Source organism: Hylobates moloch, unplaced genomic scaffold (genome assembly GCF_009828535.3).
Source record: "Hylobates moloch isolate HMO894 unplaced genomic scaffold, HMol_V3 SCAFFOLD_15, whole genome shotgun sequence".
Classification (NCBI taxonomy): Eukaryota; Metazoa; Chordata; class Mammalia; order Primates; family Hylobatidae; genus Hylobates; species Hylobates moloch.
This window is the reverse complement of record NW_026652290.1, coordinates 3297012-3315583: the sequence shown is the minus strand read 5'-3', so window position 1 is coordinate 3315583 and position 18572 is coordinate 3297012. Positions and strand designations below refer to the sequence as shown.

Below are 18572 nucleotides of genomic sequence, written 5' to 3'. Positions count from 1 at the left end.
TTGGGTATTCTCTGGCTGAGCATGGTGGCTCACACCTGTAATCCCAGCACTTTGGGAGGCCGAGGTGGGGAGGTCACTTAAGGTCAGGAGTTCGAGACTACCTTGACCAATACGGTGAAACCCCGTCTCTACTAAAAATACATAAATTGGCCGGGCGTGGCGGTGGGTGCCTGTAATCCCAGCTACCTGGGAGGCTGAGGCAAGAGAATTGCTTGAACCCGGGAGGCAGAGGTTGCAGTGAGCCAAGATTGTGCCACTGCACTCCAGCCTGGGTGAAAGAGTGAGACCTTGTCAATAATAATAATAATTGGGCATTTTCCTACTATGGAAGAAGAGGGGGGAAGCTGGCAGAAAGCATGTCTGCCCAGATGGATAGATGAAGAGAAACACCTATTGAGGAAGTATATGATTCCTCTGGCATTAGGCTGTATATTTTATTTTATTTTATTTCTCCAGATGGAGTTTCGCTCTTGTCACCCAGGCTGGAGTGCAATGGTGCGATTCGGGTCACTGCAACCTCCGACTCCTGGATTCAAGCGATTCTGCTGCCTCAGCCTCCTGAGTAGCATGGGCCACCAGGCCTGGCTAATTTTTTGTATTTTTAGTAGAGATGGGGTTTCACCGTGTTGGCCAGGCTAGTCTCAAACTCATGACCTCAAGTAATCTCCCCTCCTCGGCCTCCCACGGTGCTGGCCCGGCTGCCCTGTGTTTTCTTTTGAGATCATGCTCCTCACCCATCTGCACTTTGAGTTCTACAGCTGAGGGGGAGAGGTCTTCTCCCCATGGATTACTTTTCTCAGGCTGCAAAAGTGTTTGGAAGAGCAGCCTTATGGTCGGAAGGCATTTGAAAAACAACTTATATTCCTTACTCAGAACAAAATAGTTTTTGTTTTTTTGAGACGGAGTCTCACGGTGTCACCCAGGCTGGAGTGCAGTGGTGCGATCTCAGCTCACTGCAACCTCTGCCTCCTGGGTTCAAGCAATTCTCCAGTCTCAGCCTCCTGAGTAGCTGGGACTACAGGTGCCTGCCACCACGCCCAGCTAATTTTTTGTGTTTCTAGTAGGGATGAAGTTTCTTTTTTTTTTTTTTTTTTGAGACGGAGTCTCGCTCTGTCGCCCAGGCTGGAGTGCAGTGGCGCGATCTCGGCTCACTGCAAGCTCCGCCTCCTGGGTTCACGCCATTCTCCTGCCTCAGCCTCTCCGAGTAGCTGGGACTACAGGCGCCCGCCACCACGCCCGGCTAATTTTTTTGTATTTTTAGTAGAGACGGGGTTTCACTGTGGTCTTGATCTCCTGACCTCGTGATCCACTCGCCTCGGCCTCCCAAAGTGCTGGGATTACAAGCGTGAGCCACCGCGCCCGGCCATTGAACTCCAAATCTTAAGTGATACCCCCGGCCTCAGCCTCCCAGAGTGCTGGGATTACCAATGTGAGCTACTGTGCCGGGCCTATCTGCTCCTTTAATGAACTTTCATCTTCACTAGTGGTCTCAGGACAAGAAGAGCAGGCAGTGGAAGAGCCTTGGAGCTCACCTGGCCATGGGTTTAAATGTGCCATTTAGACATGATTTTGAGGCCAGGTGTGGTGGCTTTCACCTGTAGTCCTAGCACTTTGGGAGGCTGAGGCAGGAGAATTGCTTGAGGCCAAGAGTTCAAGACGAACCTGGCCAACATAGCAAGACCCTGTCTCTAAAAAAACAAACAAAAAAAGACACAATTTTGTCTGTATGAGATCGAATGCCAAACCACTGCACACAGACAGGTAATTCAGTAGGGAAGTGAGATCAACATTGGTACAGAGAAATCAATACTTTCCCACAGACAAATGACAGCTAGTTAGAAAATGGGAGGCCGGGCATAGTGCCTCCCGCCTGTAATCCCAGCACTTTGGGAGGCTGAGGTGGGCAGATCACTTGAGCTCAGGAATTCAAGACCAGCCTGGGCAACATGGCGAAACCCCATCTCTACAAAAAGTACAAAAATTAAGTGGGCATAGTGGTACTTGCCTATAGTCCCAGCTACTCAGGAGGCTGAGGTAGGAGGATTGCTTGAACCCAAAGGGTAAAGGCTGGGATGAGCTGCATTCACACCACTGTACTCTAGCCTGGATAACAAAATGAGACCATGTCTCATTAAATAAATAAATAGATAGATATAAATTTAAAAACAAAAATAAATAAATTAGCTGGGTGCAGTGGCACATGTCTGTAGTCCTAGCTACATGGGAGGCTGAGGTGGGAGAATCACTTGAGCCCCAGGAGGTGGAGGTTTCAGTGAGCCATGATCGCACCGCTGCACTCCAGCCTGGGTGACAGAGCAAGACCTTATCTCAAAAAAAAAAAAAAAAAAAAAAAAGATGGAAGCAGATAAGGTCTGCTTTAAAATGTCAACAAAGATGATAAAATATCTGGGAACAAATGTCACAAGAAACATGCAAAATCTCCATAAGGAAAACGTTCCCAAAGGACACGAAACTGGAAAGACATGGCAAGTCCTCGGATAGGGAGACTCAACATCATAAAACGCCAGGTCTTCTTAGTTTACACATTTAACGTGATCCGAATAAAAACACCAAGAGCCTTTTTTCTGGAAGGAAACAAGCTGATGCTGAAGTTTACATTGAAAATATAAACAAGGCCGGGCGCAGTGGCTCATGCCTGTAATCCCAGCACTTTGGGAGGCCGAGGCAGGCAGATCATGACGTGGTCAGGAGTTCAAGACCAGCTTGGCCAACATGGTGAAACCCCATCTCTCTCTCTCTCTCTCTTTTTTTTTTTTCTGAGACAGAGTCTCGCTCTGTCGCCCAGGCTGGAGTGCAGTGGCGCGATCTCAGCTCACTGCAACCTCCGCCTCCCGGGTTCACACCATTCTCCTGCCTCAGCCTCCCGAGTAGCTGGGACTACAGGCGCCTGCCACCACACCCGGCTAATTTTTTGTATTTTTAGTAGCGATGGGGTTTCACCGTGTTAGCCAGGATGGTCTCGATCTCCTGACTTCGTGATCCGCCCACCTCTGCCTCCCAAAGTGCTGGGATTACAGGCGTGAGCCACTGTGCTTGGCCTTTTTTTTTTTTTGAGACAGAGTCTTGCTGTGTTGCCCAGGCTGGAGTGCAATGGTGTAATCTCAGCTCACTGCAATCTCTGCCTCCTGGGTTCAAGTGATTCTCCTGCCTCAGCCTCCTGAGTAGCTGGGACTACAGGCGTGCACCACCACACCCAGCTAATTTTTGTATTTTTAGTAGAGACAGAGTTTCACCATGTTGGCCAGGCTCGAACTCCTGACCTCAAGTGATCTGCCCGACTTGGCCTCCCAAATTGCTGAGATTACAGGTGTGAGCCACCATGCCGGCTGGTGAAACACTGTCTCTACAAAAATACAAAAAATTAGCCAGGTGTGGTAGCGGGTGCCTGTAATCCCAGCTATTCAGGAGGCTGAGACAGGAGAATTGCTTGAACTAGGGAGGCAGAGGTTGCAGTGAGCCGAGATTACGCCATTGCACCCTAGCCTGGGCAACAGAGCAAGATCCCGTCTCCAAAAAGAAAAAGAAAAGAAAAAAGAAACAAGAAGAGCCAGGACACTCTGAGAAGAACAATGGGAAAAGAATGGCCGATCTGACATCAGAACCTTAGTGTGAGGCACTAGCCCACGGACAGACTACAGAGTAACAGAGGCCCAGAAACAGGACCCCAGTATACAGAGGACACGGACACTCAGTATACAGAGGACACGGACACTCAGTATACAGAGGACACGCACACTCAGTATACAGAGGACACGGACACTCAGTATACAGAGGACACGCACATTCAGTATACAGAGGACACGGACACTCAGTATACAGAGGACACGGACACTCAGTATACAGAGGACACGGACACTCAGTATACAGAGGACACGGACACTCAGTATACAGAGGACACGCACATTCAGTATACAGAGGACACGGACACTCAGTATACAGAGGACATGGACACTCAGTATACAGAGGACACGGACACTCAGTATACAGAGGACACGCACATTCAGTATACAGAGGACACGCACACTCAGTATACAGAGGACACGGACACTCCTCAGTATACAGAGGACACGGACACTCAGTATACAGAACGCACCCTCTCGCAGGGGGCTGCCGACGGACCTGAGAGTAAATACTATCCGGACAAGCATGTAGCCATCTGAAAAAAAGAGCTGAATCCATCTCTCACACTGATATCAGGATACCTTTAAATGGATCAAAGATTTAAACAGGCCAGGCGCAGTGGCTCACACCTATAATCCCAGCACTTTGGGAGGCCTAGGTGGGTGGATCACCGGAAGTCAGGAGTTCGAGACCAGCCTGGGTAACATGATGAAACCCCGTCTCTACTAAAAAATACAAAAATCAGCCAGGCGTGGTGGTGCATGCCTGTAGTCCCAGCTACTCGGGAGGCTGAGGCAGGAGAATCACTTGAACCCAGGAGGCGGAGGTTGCAGTGAGCCGAGATCGTGCCATTGCCCCTCCAGCCTGAGCAACAGAGCGAGATCCGTCTCAAAAAAAAAAAAGAAAAGAAAATACAGCTGGGTGTGGTTGTAATCCCAACACTTTGGGAGGCTCAGGTGAGAGATCACTTGGAGCCTAGGAGTTTGAGACCAGCCTGGGTAACATAGTGAGACCTCATCTCTACAAAAAATATAACAATCAGCTGGGTGTGGCAGTGTGTTCCTGGAGTCAGCTACTTGGGAGGCTGAGGTGCGAGGATGGCTTGAGCCTGGGAAGTTGAGGTTACGTGAGCTGCAGTTGTGTCACTGCACTCCAGCCTGGGTGACAGAGTGAGAGCCTGTCTCAAAAAAAAAATTGCAAAACCAAAAAACAAAAATCTATGAATTATTTTGCCCTCAGTAAGAACAGAATAAGAATCATGGATGGGCACGGGGCTGACCAGAAGCTGGCTAAACTCAAAATGATTTACCAGGTGTGGGCACTAGCATAGATTAACCCATCTTGTGCTAGTTACTTAATACACCTTATCCTGTGTAATCTTATAACCCACACTCTAAATTCTTTTTTTTTTTTTTTTTTTGAGATGGAGTCTTGTTCTGTCGCCCAGGCTGGAGTGAAGTGGCGCCTCAGCTCACCGCAACCTCTGCCTTCTGGGTTCAGGTGATTCTCCTCCCTCAGCCTCCCAAATAGCTGGGATTATTACTGCACATTCCACCACACCCGGCTAATTTGTGTGTGTGTGTGTGTGTGTGTGGTTTTTTTTGACAGGGAGTCTCTGTCACCCAGACTGGAATGCAATGGTGCAATCTCGGCTCACTGCAACCTCTGCTTCCCAGGTTCAATCAATTCTCCTGCCTCAGCCTCCCAAGTAGCTGGGATTACAGGCGCCTGCCACCATGCCTGGCTAATTTTTGTATTTTTTTTTTTTTTTTGAGACGGAGTCTCGCTCTGTCGCCCAGGCTGGAGTGCAGTGGCACGATCTCAGCTCACTGCAAGCTCCACCTCCCGGGTTCACGCCATTCTCCTGCCTCAGCCTCCGGAGTAGCTGGGACTACAGGTGCCCGCCACTGCGCCCAGCTAATTTTTTGTATTTTTAGTAGAGACGGGGTTTCACCATGGTCTCGATCTCCTGACCTCGTGATCCACCCGCCTTGGCCTTCCAAAGTGCTGGGATTACAGGCGTGAGCCACTGCGCCCAGCCTAATTTTTGTATTTTTAGTAGTGACGGGGGTTTCACCATGTTGGCCAGGCTGGTCTCGAACTCCTGACCTCAGGAGATCCGCCCGCCTTGGCCTCCCAAACTGCTGGGATTACAGGTGTGAACCACCGCGCCTGGCCAATTTTTGTGTTTTTAGTAGAGACGGGGTTTTACCATGTTGAACAGGCTGGTCTTAAACTCCTGACCTCAAGTGATCCACCCCCCTAGGCCTCCCAAAGTGCTGGGATTACAGAATTGAGCCACTGCCGGCAGGAGGATGGAGGAAGGGAGGATGGAGGAAGGGAGGATGGAGGAAGGGAGGATGGAGGAAGGGAGGATGGAGGAAGGGGGCAGGCAGTTGGGATTTCGAGACTGCAGGGGAGCAAGAGCCCACTGGGAGCTGGTCAGGAAGGGGTTCTCAGGAGATGTGGGGTCTGTAGCTCCAGTTCTCATGACAGGCTGGGGATAAGCAGAGAGCAGAGACGAGGGGCTGAAGGTTAGTTAGAGAGGAGAGGACAGCGGCTGGGGCAGAGGTGGCCTGTGAGCAAATACTATCCGGACAAGCATGTAGCCATCTGGAAGAAAGGAGAGCTGAATCCATCTCTCCCACCGATATCAGGATACCTTTAAACAGGTCAAAGATTTAAACAGGCCAGGCACAGTGGCTCACGCCTGTAATCCCAGCACTTTGGGAGGCTGAGGCAGGCAGATCACTTGAGATCAGGAGTTCGAGACCAGCCTGGCCAACATGGTGAAACCCTATCGCTACTAAAAATACAAAAATGTAGGCGGACATGGTGGTGTGAGTCTGTGGTCCCAGCTACTTGGGAGGCTGAGGTGGGAGGATTGGTTGAGTCCAGGAGGTGGAGGTTGCGGTGAGCCGAGGTTTTGCCTGTGATCTGGGAGGAAGGTAGATGCTGACCGAAGGCAAAGACTCAGAAGGGATTTGGTTGGCCAAAGGCTTGCGGAGTTGGACCAGGTGCAGACTGTATGAGACCTTGAATGCCAAGATCCTAAGCAGCACCTGTCACAATGTACTTAATCGCTCCAGTTGCAAAACACCTGTGTACATAATCACGTTGGATCCTCAGAGCAACTTAGGGACATTTTCGTTGGTTTGCTTTTTAAACAGATGAAGGAAAGGGGGGAGAGGTTAAGGGCCCTGGTCGTGGCCAGGCGCCATGGCTCACGCCAGTAATCCCAACACTTTGGGAGGCCGAGGCGGGTGGATCACTTGAGGCCAAGAGTTCAACATCAGCCTGGGCAACACAGCGAAACCCCATTTCTATTAAAAATACAACCAGCCAGACATGGTGGAACGTGCCTGTAATCCTAACTCGGGAAGTCGAGGTGCGAGAATCGCTTGAACCCAGGAGGCGGAGGTTGCAGTGAGCCGGGATTGCATCACTGCACTCCAGCTTGGGCAATAGAGTCTTGCTCTGTTTCAAAAAAAAAAAAAAAAAAAAGAAAGAAAGAAAAAAGGGGAAAACGGGGGCCCTGGTCACATAGCGAGGAATAAAGGCCCTGGCCTCAGGCCTGCGATCTCATGCTCTTTGTCCTACATCACACCGCTCCTGAGGGGCAGGAGCCTGGACTTCGCCCTCTTTGGATAGGTTGGGGAAAGAGGGTGGAGAGACAGGAGGAGGTTCTGTGGCAATGGGGAGAGGCGGACAGGGGGCCGGGACCGGGATGGTACCAGGGAGTGTCTCCCCGCAGCCCTGTCCCTGGAGCCTGGCGGCGTCCCTGCTGCTGTGGGCTCTTGGCTCACCTCCTGCTGCTCTGGCCTTCCTCCTATGTGCTTCCTGCCTTCCCCTCGCCCGGCCCTCAGGGCTGTGCTTCCTTCTGGGGACTGCAGTATGTGAGGCCTCACCCATGGCCATGGTTTCAGGGCCAGCTTCACACTGACAAGCCCTGGATCTGGATCTCCTGTCAGATCTGTCTCCTGAACTCCAGGTGAACACACCCTGCTGCTTTTTCTAGATGTTTGTCCTCAGGCACCTCAAATCCAACCCTCCAGCCTTTCTCCCCGCTTCACCCCACCCTGCCCCTCTTCCCCTAGTTCCCCATCTCAACAAACAAAAGCCACAGATCCCCCCCACTGCCCTGCAGCCATCTGGACCTGCATTTCCTTCCACCCCAGGTCTTCCCAGCTCCTCCTCCTAAATACAGCTCAATGCCCTTGGCCCTCTGCCACTCCCTTCACTGGGACAACAGCAGCAGTTTCTTTTATTTTTTTTAGACGGAGTCTCGCTCTGTTGCCCAGGCTGGAGTGCAATGGCGTGATCTTGGCTCACTGCAACCTCCACCTCCCGGGTTCAAGTGATTCTCCTGCCTTAGTCTCCTGAGTAGCTGGGACTACAGGCACACGCAACCACGCCTGGCTAATGTTTGTATTTTTAGTAGAGACCAGGTTTCACCACATTGGCTAGGCTGGTCTCGAACTCCTGACCTCTGGTGATCCACCCACCTCGGCCTCCCAAAGTGCTGGGATTACAGGCATGAGTCACCATGCCTGGCCTAAAATCTTTAAAAAATTTAAAAATTAGCTAGGTGTGGTGGTAATAACCTATAGTCCCAGTTCCTTGGGAGGCTGAGGTGGGAGGATGGCTTGAGCCCAGGAGTTTGAGGCTGCAGTGAGCTACGATCACACGACTGCACTCCAGGCTGGGCCATGGAGCAAGACTCTGTCTCTTAAAAAAAAAAAAAAAAAGGCTGGGCGAGGTGGCTCATGCCTGTAATCCCAGCACTTTGGGAGGCTGAGGTGGGAGGATCCCTTGAGTGCAGGAGTTCAAGACTAGCCTGGGCAATATAGTGAGACCCCATCTCTGTGAATTTTTTTTTTTTTTTTAATTAGCTGGGCATGGTGCGCACGTGCCAGCTACTCGGGAGGTTGAGGCGGGAGGATCACTTGAGCCCAGGAGTTCAAGCAAGCAGTGAGCTATGATCATGCCACTGCACTCCAGCCTGAGACAAAGAAAGACTTCGTCTCAAAAAAAAAAAAAAAAGACATTCAGAGAGGAACTGGCTTGTCCTATGCAGCTAGGTCTAGAGAGTGGGGTTCGTGCCGAAGAGCCAGCCCCGTCTGTGAGGAGATGGTGCAGGTGCTGGTCTTATGAGAGCTGTCACTGCTGCTTCCTTCTATTTTAGATGACGAGCAATTCGACTTCCTTTTCCAAAACCTCATATTTTTTTCTTTTTCTTTTTTTTTTTTTTTTTTTTGAGATAGAGTTTCGCTCTTGTTGCCCGGGCTGGAGTGCAATGGCATGATCTTGGCTTACCGAAACCTCCACCTCCTGGGTTCAAGTGATTCTCCTGTCTCAGCCTCCCGAGTAGCTGGGATTACAGGCATGCACCACCACGCCCGGCTAATTTTGTATTTTTAGTAGAGATGGGGTTTCTCCATGTTGGTCAGGCTGGTTTCAAACTCCCGGCCTCAGGTGATCCATCTGCCTCGGCCTCCCAAAGTGCTGGGATGACAGGCATGAGCCACCGCGCCTGGCCAAAACCTCATATTTTTCACTGGGCCTCTCAAGTTTCTCCCCAGGTTCTATCCCCAGCATCGTCCCTGGGTAGGCAGTGTGGCTGCTGTAACAGACACCCCTCCTGCCCCCGTCAGTGGTGCAACACAGCTGAGTTTTGTTTTGGTTGGTTTTTTTGAGATGAGGTCTCGGTGTCTCTCTGCTGCCCAGGCTGGAGTGCAGTGGCAGAATCACGGCTCACTGTAGCCTCGACCTTCCAGGCTCAAGCAATCCTCCTGCCTCAGCCTCCTGAGTAGCTGGGACTACAGGAGCACACCACTGTGTCTGTCTAATGTTTTGTAGAGACAGGGTCTCACTATATTGTCAGGCTGTTCTCAGTCTCCTGGGCTAAAGTGATCCTCCCAAAGCGCTGGGATTACAGGCATGAGCCACCGTGCCCCGCCCCAGACATGTTCCAAATCTAGCAGGTGCTCTGGGTCTTCTGCTGGCTCTCCTGCATCCACCCACAGGCAAGAGAAGCAACAAAGTGGGGAGGCCACAAGGCCCCAAACACACCACACACATCAGGACTGGAGCACATGGCTGCTTGGAACCGCGAGGAGGTTGGCCACATGGTCCAGACAACTGGTCGGGAGAGAGCCAGGTAGGGTCACTGCGCAGGCTCAGCTGCAGAGCCTGACTTCACTCAGCTAACATGACCGTAGCCTCTTCCGGGCTATCCGAATTCTGGTCTCTGCACCACTGCAAGTCAGGTGTTCCTAAAACTTAACCTTTTGTCGTACCACTGATCTATAAGAGCTACAGAAGCAGCCAGGCGTGGTGGCTAACGCCTGTAATCCCAGCACTTTGGGAGGCTGAGGTGAGTGGATCACCTGAGGTCGGGAGTTTGAGACCAGCCTGGCCAACATGGCAAAACCCCATCTCTATTAAAAATACGACAATTAGCTGGGCGTGGTGGCGCACACCTGTAATCCCAGCTACTGGGGAGGCTGAGGAAGGAGAACTGCTTGAGCCCAGGAGGCAGAGGTTGCAGTGAGCTGAGATGGTGCTACGGCACTCCAGCCTGGGTGAGAGTGAGACTCTGTTTAAAAAAAAAGAAAAAGCTACAGAAGCCTCCTGTGTCAACAAGCAGAATGTGCATCGCTCAGCCTGCATTCGAGTCCCCCCCAAACCCCACCTGGGCTCTTTCTTCCTCGCTGCAGGAGGCCGCTCAGGCAGGTGCTCGCTCCCACCACCACGCCTCTACTAGACCACCTGCCCTGAGTGTCCACTGTCCTATGAGCAACTGTCCAAACTCATTTCACCCAATCCCCAGGGCAAGTCCCATCTGCCTCCAAGCCTCCCTTTGAGCCCGTGCTGTCTACGTTTCCTCTTTGAAAGTCACTCTCATGCAAGGGCCTGCATAATTCAAGGATCAGGACTGGGGAGTGCGTCTGTGTCAAGGACAGAAGGCTCCAGTGGGGCAGTTTCCCGTTTCAGGGTGACTCAGGGCAGCAATGCCACCGTGCAGCAATGGAAAGCGGTGGCTGATGGTGTGGGAAGACACGGGGGCCCTCCTCAGCCTCCAGTTAGAGGGGAGAGAAGTGCCTCCAATTCCACACGCCCCAGCAATGACGTTCACCGTCAATCCCTACAGGTGTGGGCAACACATCTGTAACAGAGTAAATGAAAAAGGGTACACCCTCGCCCTGTGCTTCCCTAGCACAGCACAAGATGAGGGGTGGGGTTACAGCAGGAGGCAAACGTCCACCTTTTCACCCCAGGCTTGGGCCCTTCCACAGGCTTGCAGCACAAGGCGAGCACTCAGTACCTGGCAGCTGCTATTTTTGAGGCCAACACTGCTGAAGCCACGACTCACACTCAGAGAATGGTTGCAATAGCCGTGCTTTCTCAACCCGAATCCAGGAATGTTAAAAAAGAAGGCTGGGGCAGGGCCCTGTGGCTCACGCCTGTAATCTGAGCACTTTGGAGGCCAAGGTGGGCAGATCACGAGGTCAGGAGATCAAGACCATCCTGGCCAACATGGTGAAAACCCGTCTCTGCTAAAAATACAAAAATTAGCTGGGTGTGGTGGCCGGCGCCTGTAGTCCCAGCTACTCGGGAGGCTGAGGCAGCAGAATCGCTTGCACCCAGAAGGCGGAGGTTGCAATGAGCTGAGATCACGCCACTGCGCTCCAGCAACAGAGCCAGACTCCAACTGAAAAACAGGAAGAAAAAAAGAAGGCTACCCTTGGAGACCTAAGACCAGTGTTGCTCTTGGATGGGCCAGAGTCGAGACTTAAAACACGTCTCAGTAATTTCTTTTTTGGATGGGGTATAGTATGGCTTTTAGTGTTAGTTTTAAAAGTAGTGTCTGGAATGCACTAAGCAGTAAGTGGCTTAATCAATACCACTATCATGTAATATTGATCTATCAGTGCTGTTGGCACACAGAATTGTACTCTTTTTTTTTGAGATGGAGTCTTGCTCTGTCACCCAGGCTGGAGTGTGATGGCGTGATCTCAGCTCACTGCAACCTCTGCCTCCTGGGTTCAAGCGATTCTCCTGCCTCAGCCTGCCGAGTAGCTGCGATTACAGGTGCCCACCACCATGTCCACCTAATTTTTATATTTTTAGTAAAGACGGGGTTTCACCACGTTGGCCAGGCTGGTCTTGAACTCCTGACCCCAGGTACAAAAATTAGCTGGGCATGGTGGCAGGCGCTGGTTATCCCAGCTACTCAGGAGGGTGAGGCAGGAGAATCACTTGAACCCAGAAGGCGGAGGTTGCAGTGAGCCAAGATTGTGCCACTGCATTCCAGCCTGGGGGACAGACGGAGACTCTGTCTCAAAAAAAAAAAAGAAAAAAAAGGTATTTCCAAGACGCATAAAACAGGTCCACTGTCATTTTTTCCAGTTATCCAGGAACTTCCATAAAGCGAACGTTTTGGGCTGAAGGTCACCCACCCTATGAGCAGTCGGGTGGAACTAGTGCCCAGGGAAGGCAGGCAGCCTGCGCCATCATGGCCTTTGGCTTAGAGGCCACCTAAGTAGCCCCACGCTGTGGGTCACCACCATCTCCTCCACACTCAAGTCTGAAGGTGAGCCTGTCAGGGGTTCCCAGATCACTGGGTGGAGGGAAGCGTGTCAGGGAGGGGTTGGGGGTGCGTGCCCTGAAGAGCGAGGCCATCCGCCCACCTCCAGCTTTTCCCGACACACGGAGTGACACCCGGCTGCATGCCGGCCAGAGGGCTCCTGTAAGATACTGGCAGGCTTCCCAAGGCACCCCGCCCAGATGCCTTTCCAAGGAATCCCAGATCCCTGAGGAGGGAGATACAGTCTCTAAGAAATCTGTGACCAAACTGCTGATCACAGAAAAGCAGTGATTTTCCCATTAATTCTGAAATAATCAGTCAAATGCGAGGGAGGGAACAAATTGAGCAAAAAGCCTCAAATGAGGCTAAATGAGTCACCACACCTGGCCTTTTCAATTACATAGCTCCATTTTGTAAACTTCTGCTCAGCTTCAAGGAGGCCAGCCCAAGTGGACCACAGGACTAGCAGCCTTGACTCTTGCTGGGTGAAGATCCTTCTCACACACAACTGCTGCAGGGGAGGGTCAAAAACGTCCCAGGCCAGGCACAGCTCATGCCTGGATTCCCAGTACTTTGAAAGGCCAAGGGTCGGGGGGGATCTCTTGAGCCCAGGAGTCTGACACCAGCCTGAGCAACACAGACCCCACTGTACAAAAAAATGAAATTAGCCGGGTGCAGTAGCGTATGCCTGTAGTCCCAGCTACTTGGGAGGCTGAGGTGATCACTTGAGCCCAGGGGATTGAGTCTGCAGTGAGCTATGATTGCACCACAGCACTCCAGCCTGGGTGGCAGATAAAGACCCTGTCACAAAACAAAACAACCCACAAGCCTCCCCTGCTCAGTGTGGCTACACCAAGAATTCAAGTCGAGATTTCTTGGGTATTTTTTTTTTTTGAGATAGGTCTGTCTCTCAGGCTGGAGTGCAGTGGCATGATCTCAGCTCACTGCAACCTCCACCTCAGCCTCCTGGGTAGCTGGGACCACAGCTGTGCATCACCACACTCAGTTAATTTTTGGTAGAGATGGGGTTTCACTATGTTGCCCAGACTGGTGTGGCATCCTTGAGCTCAAGCAATCCACCCGCCTCAGCCTCTCAAAGTGTTGGGATTACAGGTTGTAAGCCACTGAGACTGGCCCTTATTACCTTTTTGGTTTTTTTTTTTTTTTTTGAGAGGGAATCTAGCTGTCATCCAGGCTGGAGTGCAGTGGCACAATCTTGGCTCACTGTATCCTCCACCTCCCAGGTTCAAGCGATTCTCCTGCCTCAGACTCCCGAGTAGCTGGGACTACAGGCGCCCGCCACCACGCCTGGCTAATTTTTGTATTTTTAGTAGAGATGGAGTTTCACCATGTTGGCCAGGCTGGTCTTGAACTCCTGACCTTGTGATCCACCTGCCTCAGTCTCCCGAAGTGCTGGGATTACAAGCGTGAGCCACCTTGCCTGTCCCCTTTTTATTACTTTTTCAAGACAAGGTCTCACCCTGTTGTCCAGGCTGGAGTGCAGTGGTGCAACCACAGCTCACTGTAGTCTTGACCTCCTGGGCTCAAGTGATCCACCTCAGCCTCCCAAGTAATCATAACTAGAGGTGTGTGCCACTGCATCTGGCTAATTTGCTTTTTGTAGAGGTGGGGAGTCTCCCTATGCTGCCCAGACTGGCCTCAAAACACCTGGGCTCAAGTGATCCCCCACCTTGGCCTCTCAAAGTGCTGGGATTACAGGCATGAGCTACCATGGTCAGCCCTCATTTCTTTTTTTTGTTTGTTTTTTTTGAGACGGAGTCTGGCTCTGTCGCCCAGGCTGGAGTGCAGTGGCACAATCTCGGCTCACTGCAAGCTCCGCCTCCCGGGTTCAGGCCATTCTCCTGCCTCAGCCTCTCCGAGTAGCTGGGACTACAGGCGCCCGCCACCACGCCCGGCTAATTTTTTTGTATTTTTAGTAGAGACGGGGTTTCACCGTGGTCTCGATCTCCTGACCTCGTGATCCGCCCGCCTCGGCCTCCCAAAGTGCTGGGATTACAAGCGTGAGCCACCGCGCCCGGCCAGCCCTCATTTCTTTTTTGTTCAGTCTTGCCTCTGTAGCCAACGTGTGTGTAAACATGCCTAGTCTCACCCTAAAAGTAGCCTATTGAGCAAACAAGTATGTTTCAGTTACTTAGCATATTAAAACCGTTTCTTCGTAGGTGTTTCTGTCCTCCTTCTTGTTTAACACAGAGAACAGGAGAACCAAATAAGCGAAGCTCTTTATCCTCCCAAAGCCCTTGGTCTAGACCAGAGTTACCAAAGCGTGGTCAGTGGTTTCTCGACATCAGAAACAGCAGGCGTGTCTGTGTCTTCAAACGGCAATGTCCGAGGATGTGGGGCGGGGTTTGCGATTCTGTACCGTTAACAGGCTCCCCAGGAGTTCCTGACAGCCAACTGCGCGCATCGCTCCCAGGAGGGCCCGTGAGCCCGGCATGCTCCCCTAGGGGGATGTAAGCTGGGTGAGTCTGAAATAAGGACCCAAGATTCCTGACTCCCCGATGTGGTTTTTAAATTTTTAAGGCAGGCAAGGGGAATAAAAGATACCAAGTGAAGAATTCATTGTATGTTTATTATTCACAGTTAATCACTACCTACCAAATGCTATCCGCAGAGTTAAAGGATTAAGTACATAGGTCTTTATTTAAACACTGATTTTTTTTTTAAATATATACACACAAAACTTAGTTCAGCAAGGCTTCATGATATACACCAATTCCAAAATAAAACAATCAAATGGTCCAGGTGTAGAATGCCAGATTCCTTTAATCATCAGCGAGGAAAAGAGAAGCAGAATGAGGAAGCGTGAGGGAAGGCAGGCACAGGCTCTGCCCAGAAGAGCTGCCGCCTCCTGGCACAGCAAACGCCCCAGGCCTAGGCCCTGTTCATATCCAGAGTCGGAGGGAGACTCCCATCGGCCGCTTTGGGACTGAAGGGCCCGAGGCTGTCACTAACTCCCGGGAGAGAGGGAGGCAGTCTTGTTTTTGTCATGGGAAGGGGTTTGGGTGGAGAAAAAGATTAGAGGCACATCAGCACAGGGGACCAGAAGTGGAGAGAAGACAGAGAGCTCTGCCGAGGCCTTGGTCTTCCTGTCTTTCCAACCTTGCCTTCCCCAACTCTCCCTGCTTCCGGGGACCATCTGTAGGGGTGCAGAGCAGCAGTCAACACAGCCCACTGGGAAGGGAGGCACAAGCAGCACTCCAGCTTCCCAATGCTGCCCTCACGCTCACCTGGACAGGTCAGGGGACACAGGATGAAAGTCATCGCCCAATCTAAGAGCAAGACAAGTGAAAAGTGAGTACTCTCATTGTGTACCCCAGCATAGGAATAAGGTGAAACCTGCTACAACTGGAGGCTGCGTTCCCCTGACTTCCTCCTCTGCTCTCCTTGTCTGGGACTTGCTGGTTCCAGGGGTGCATACAGGGATGGGGCGGGGGCCACAATTCCCGAGACGGTGAGGACAGGCTTCCGACCCCCTGTAAGCCAGATCCAGTGGGACACGGGAGAGCTGGGCGGTCACCTTCCCTCTTGCCCTGGTGACCCGTCACACTCACATTGCACCCTGGGCAAGCAGTTCCCTGAACCCCCAAGGGGCTCACAACCCTTAAAGCTGGAGCTTAAAGCCAACTGGCTTAGTACAAGCAAGAGAACGCCTCACCTTCCACTCCTGCTTGTCTCCTTTGCTCTACCCTGGCTCCCCTGCCCCGAGGGAAAAATATTTACACAGAGTAGGAGACAAATTGGCTGAAAAGCTCTGGACTGTCTTTAACTTATTTTAAAACAAAACAAATTAAAAAAAAAAAAAACACCACTCAGAAGCAACACTTGAAATAAGGAAAAAGGCACTAGGAAAAAATAACATGCTCGATAATGCCACTGGAAGGGCCAACAAAGTGGAAGAGACAGGCTTTCAGGTGGGCTTTTTTTTTTTTTTTTTGAGATGGAATCTCGCTCTGTCACCCAGGCTGGAGTACAATGGCACGGTCCTGGCTCACTGCAACCTCCACCTCCCAGGTTCAAGCTATTCTCTTGCCTCAGGCTCCCGAGTAGCTGGGACTACAGGCGTGTGCCAACACACCCAGCTAATTTTTGTATTTTTAGTAGAGACAGGGTTTCACCATGTTGGCTAAGTTGGTCTCGAACTCCTGACCTTGTGATCCGCCCACCTTGGTTGGCCTCCCAAAGTGCTGGGATTACAGGCGTGAGCCACCGCACCAGGCCCAGGTGGGCTTTCTCGGGAAGCCATGGAAGCAGAGACATGCTTTCCTTCTACCCCACTCTACTGCCAACTTGGACAAAATACACTGGGGGTCTGGGCTGTCTGGGCTGGAAGGCAGATTCCTACAAGCCCCCTCCTCTGGAGGAAGCTAAACAGCAAAGGCGTCGAGCTGCCCTGCCCTTTTTGTGTGTATATACGAAGAACACAGAAACAGCTGTTCTTCTTTCAGTCATTCCAACTAAAACAGACATTTTGCATAGAGAGAATACCAGCCCACTTGGTTTCTTGTCTTTTATTATTGGCGTCAGCTAGGACTATACGTGGCCTTAAACATCATGCACTGATGGACAGAAGAGAAAAAAGGATGAAAGAAAGGACAAAGGAGGGGAAAGAGGAGCAGCAGTGAAAATCTGTAATAAAAACTCTTCTTAATTTATAGGTAAGTTTTGGCATTTTTAAATCCAACACCCCCTCCCACCCCCTAAAGTTCCAACCAAAGTGAGAGGGTCACAGGGTGACCCGGCCAGGTGTTCTGCACCCCCTCACAGGCTGCTGTTAGAGGCAGCTTGTGGGTTTAATTCTTTTGTATGTGTTTTACATTTTTCACTTTCTTTAAATAATTGCTTCTTGACTCTTAGACGTTCCGGTTCACAGGGGTGACATAATTGCGGGGAAACATGCCGGTCTGCCCGTGGCAAGCTCCTTTCCACCAGTTGGGGTCTGAGTTATCCATGACATGGATAAAATCTCCCCGGCGGAAGCCCAGCTCTCCATCCTCCTGGGGATCAAAGTCAAAGAGGGCCTGGACGTACGTCGGCTGCTGCAAAACAGGAGCAGGAGAAACCCACATTGCACTCCCGGTCTGTGGCCAGCCACCTCCAAGGCCAGATGGGTTCCGGGGGAAACGCATGCACACCAAATTCTCCGTGTTTCCTAAACTCACCTCCCATCTCCCAACCCCCCGTTTATTCTTACCTATTCTAAGTTTACAGGCCAAGTGGGTGTAGTGTGATCTTTCCCAGTGCTCAGAAAATATTAGAGTATGTCTCCCAGAGGAGGGTGGCCAACTGTGCCGTGTTATCAAGTAGAGGGCAGGCAGTGCTTGGAGGGGAAAGTTCTTCAGAAACAGCCGTCTGTGTTTAGGCCGTGGACCCAGAATCTGCAAATCCCCTCTACGACACCCTTAAGGTATTAGAGCCTAAAGTTCTGGAGCTCGAATAACATAAGGGGCTCCGTAACTTAGGGTCAGGGCTCGAGGGACGGGAAAGGGTGCTGACCCCATTCCCTCACAAGCATAGTTTTCCTCGTAATTTGCATCTAGGGACAGGATCTTTGGGTGGGTGTGTTAAAGACCATCTCCCTAGAGAGACTGGCAAGCTGGCTACTCACTGCCTGTGGAAAAGCAAAAACCTTGTATTTAAAACAACAAATCTTTCTTTTTTTTTTTTTTTGAGATGAAGTCTCCCTCTGTCGCCCAGGTTGGAGTGCAGTGGTGCAGTCTCAGCTCACTGCAACCTCCATCTCCCGGGTTCGAGCCATTTTTCCATGTCAGCTTCCCGAGTAGCTGGGACTACAGGTGTGTGCCACCACATCCAGCTAATTTTTGTATTTTTAGTAGAGACAGGGTTTCACCATGTTAGCCAGGCTAGCCTCAAACTACTGACCTCAAGAGATCTGCCTGCCTCGGCCTCCCAAAGTGCTGGGATTACAGGCGTGAGCTACTACGCTGGGCCAGAAACAAGAAATCTTTAGTGTGAATGGAGGGTAACATTTTCAGTAAGGAGCACAGAAGCCCCAGTGGCAATCCCTGAAGGGTGCCTGCATGTTGAGGGGCGCCTCCCCTTTCCTACAGGAATGCACACTGAGGAGCTATTCTTAACTGCTAAAAGTGATCCCATTTCACCCTGATGAGGCTTACCTGTGGCACCTGTTCTATGTCCCGCAGGAATATCTGCTGGTTTCTGGAGACAGATGTAGATCTGTGATAATCCACCAGCTCATTCAAAGAATTGAACTTCACCACCCAGAGGAAGTACTTCCCGGCTCCATCTCGGAGCACCTTGAAGTGCTGCACATCGTTTCCAAACCTGGGAGGGACAGAGG

The 18572-nt window shown here is 51.3% G+C and overlaps 1 protein-coding gene across 1 annotated transcript in view; it reads right to left on the bottom strand.

Moving 5' to 3' along the window:
- Positions 1 to 14801: 14801 nt before the first annotated feature.
- The window catches only part of GRB2 (growth factor receptor bound protein 2), an 87418-nt gene continuing 83647 nt past the window's right edge, over positions 14802 to 18572 (bottom strand). Inside the window, exons 5-6 of the mRNA XM_032179006.2 lie at positions 18388 to 18556; positions 14802 to 17289 (exon numbers count right to left, since the gene is read on the bottom strand). Of these exons, the coding sequence (XP_032034897.1) occupies positions 17104 to 17289; positions 18388 to 18556 (355 nt within the window). The 3' untranslated portion in view covers positions 14802 to 17103. The remainder of the gene's footprint in view (positions 17290 to 18387; positions 18557 to 18572) is intronic.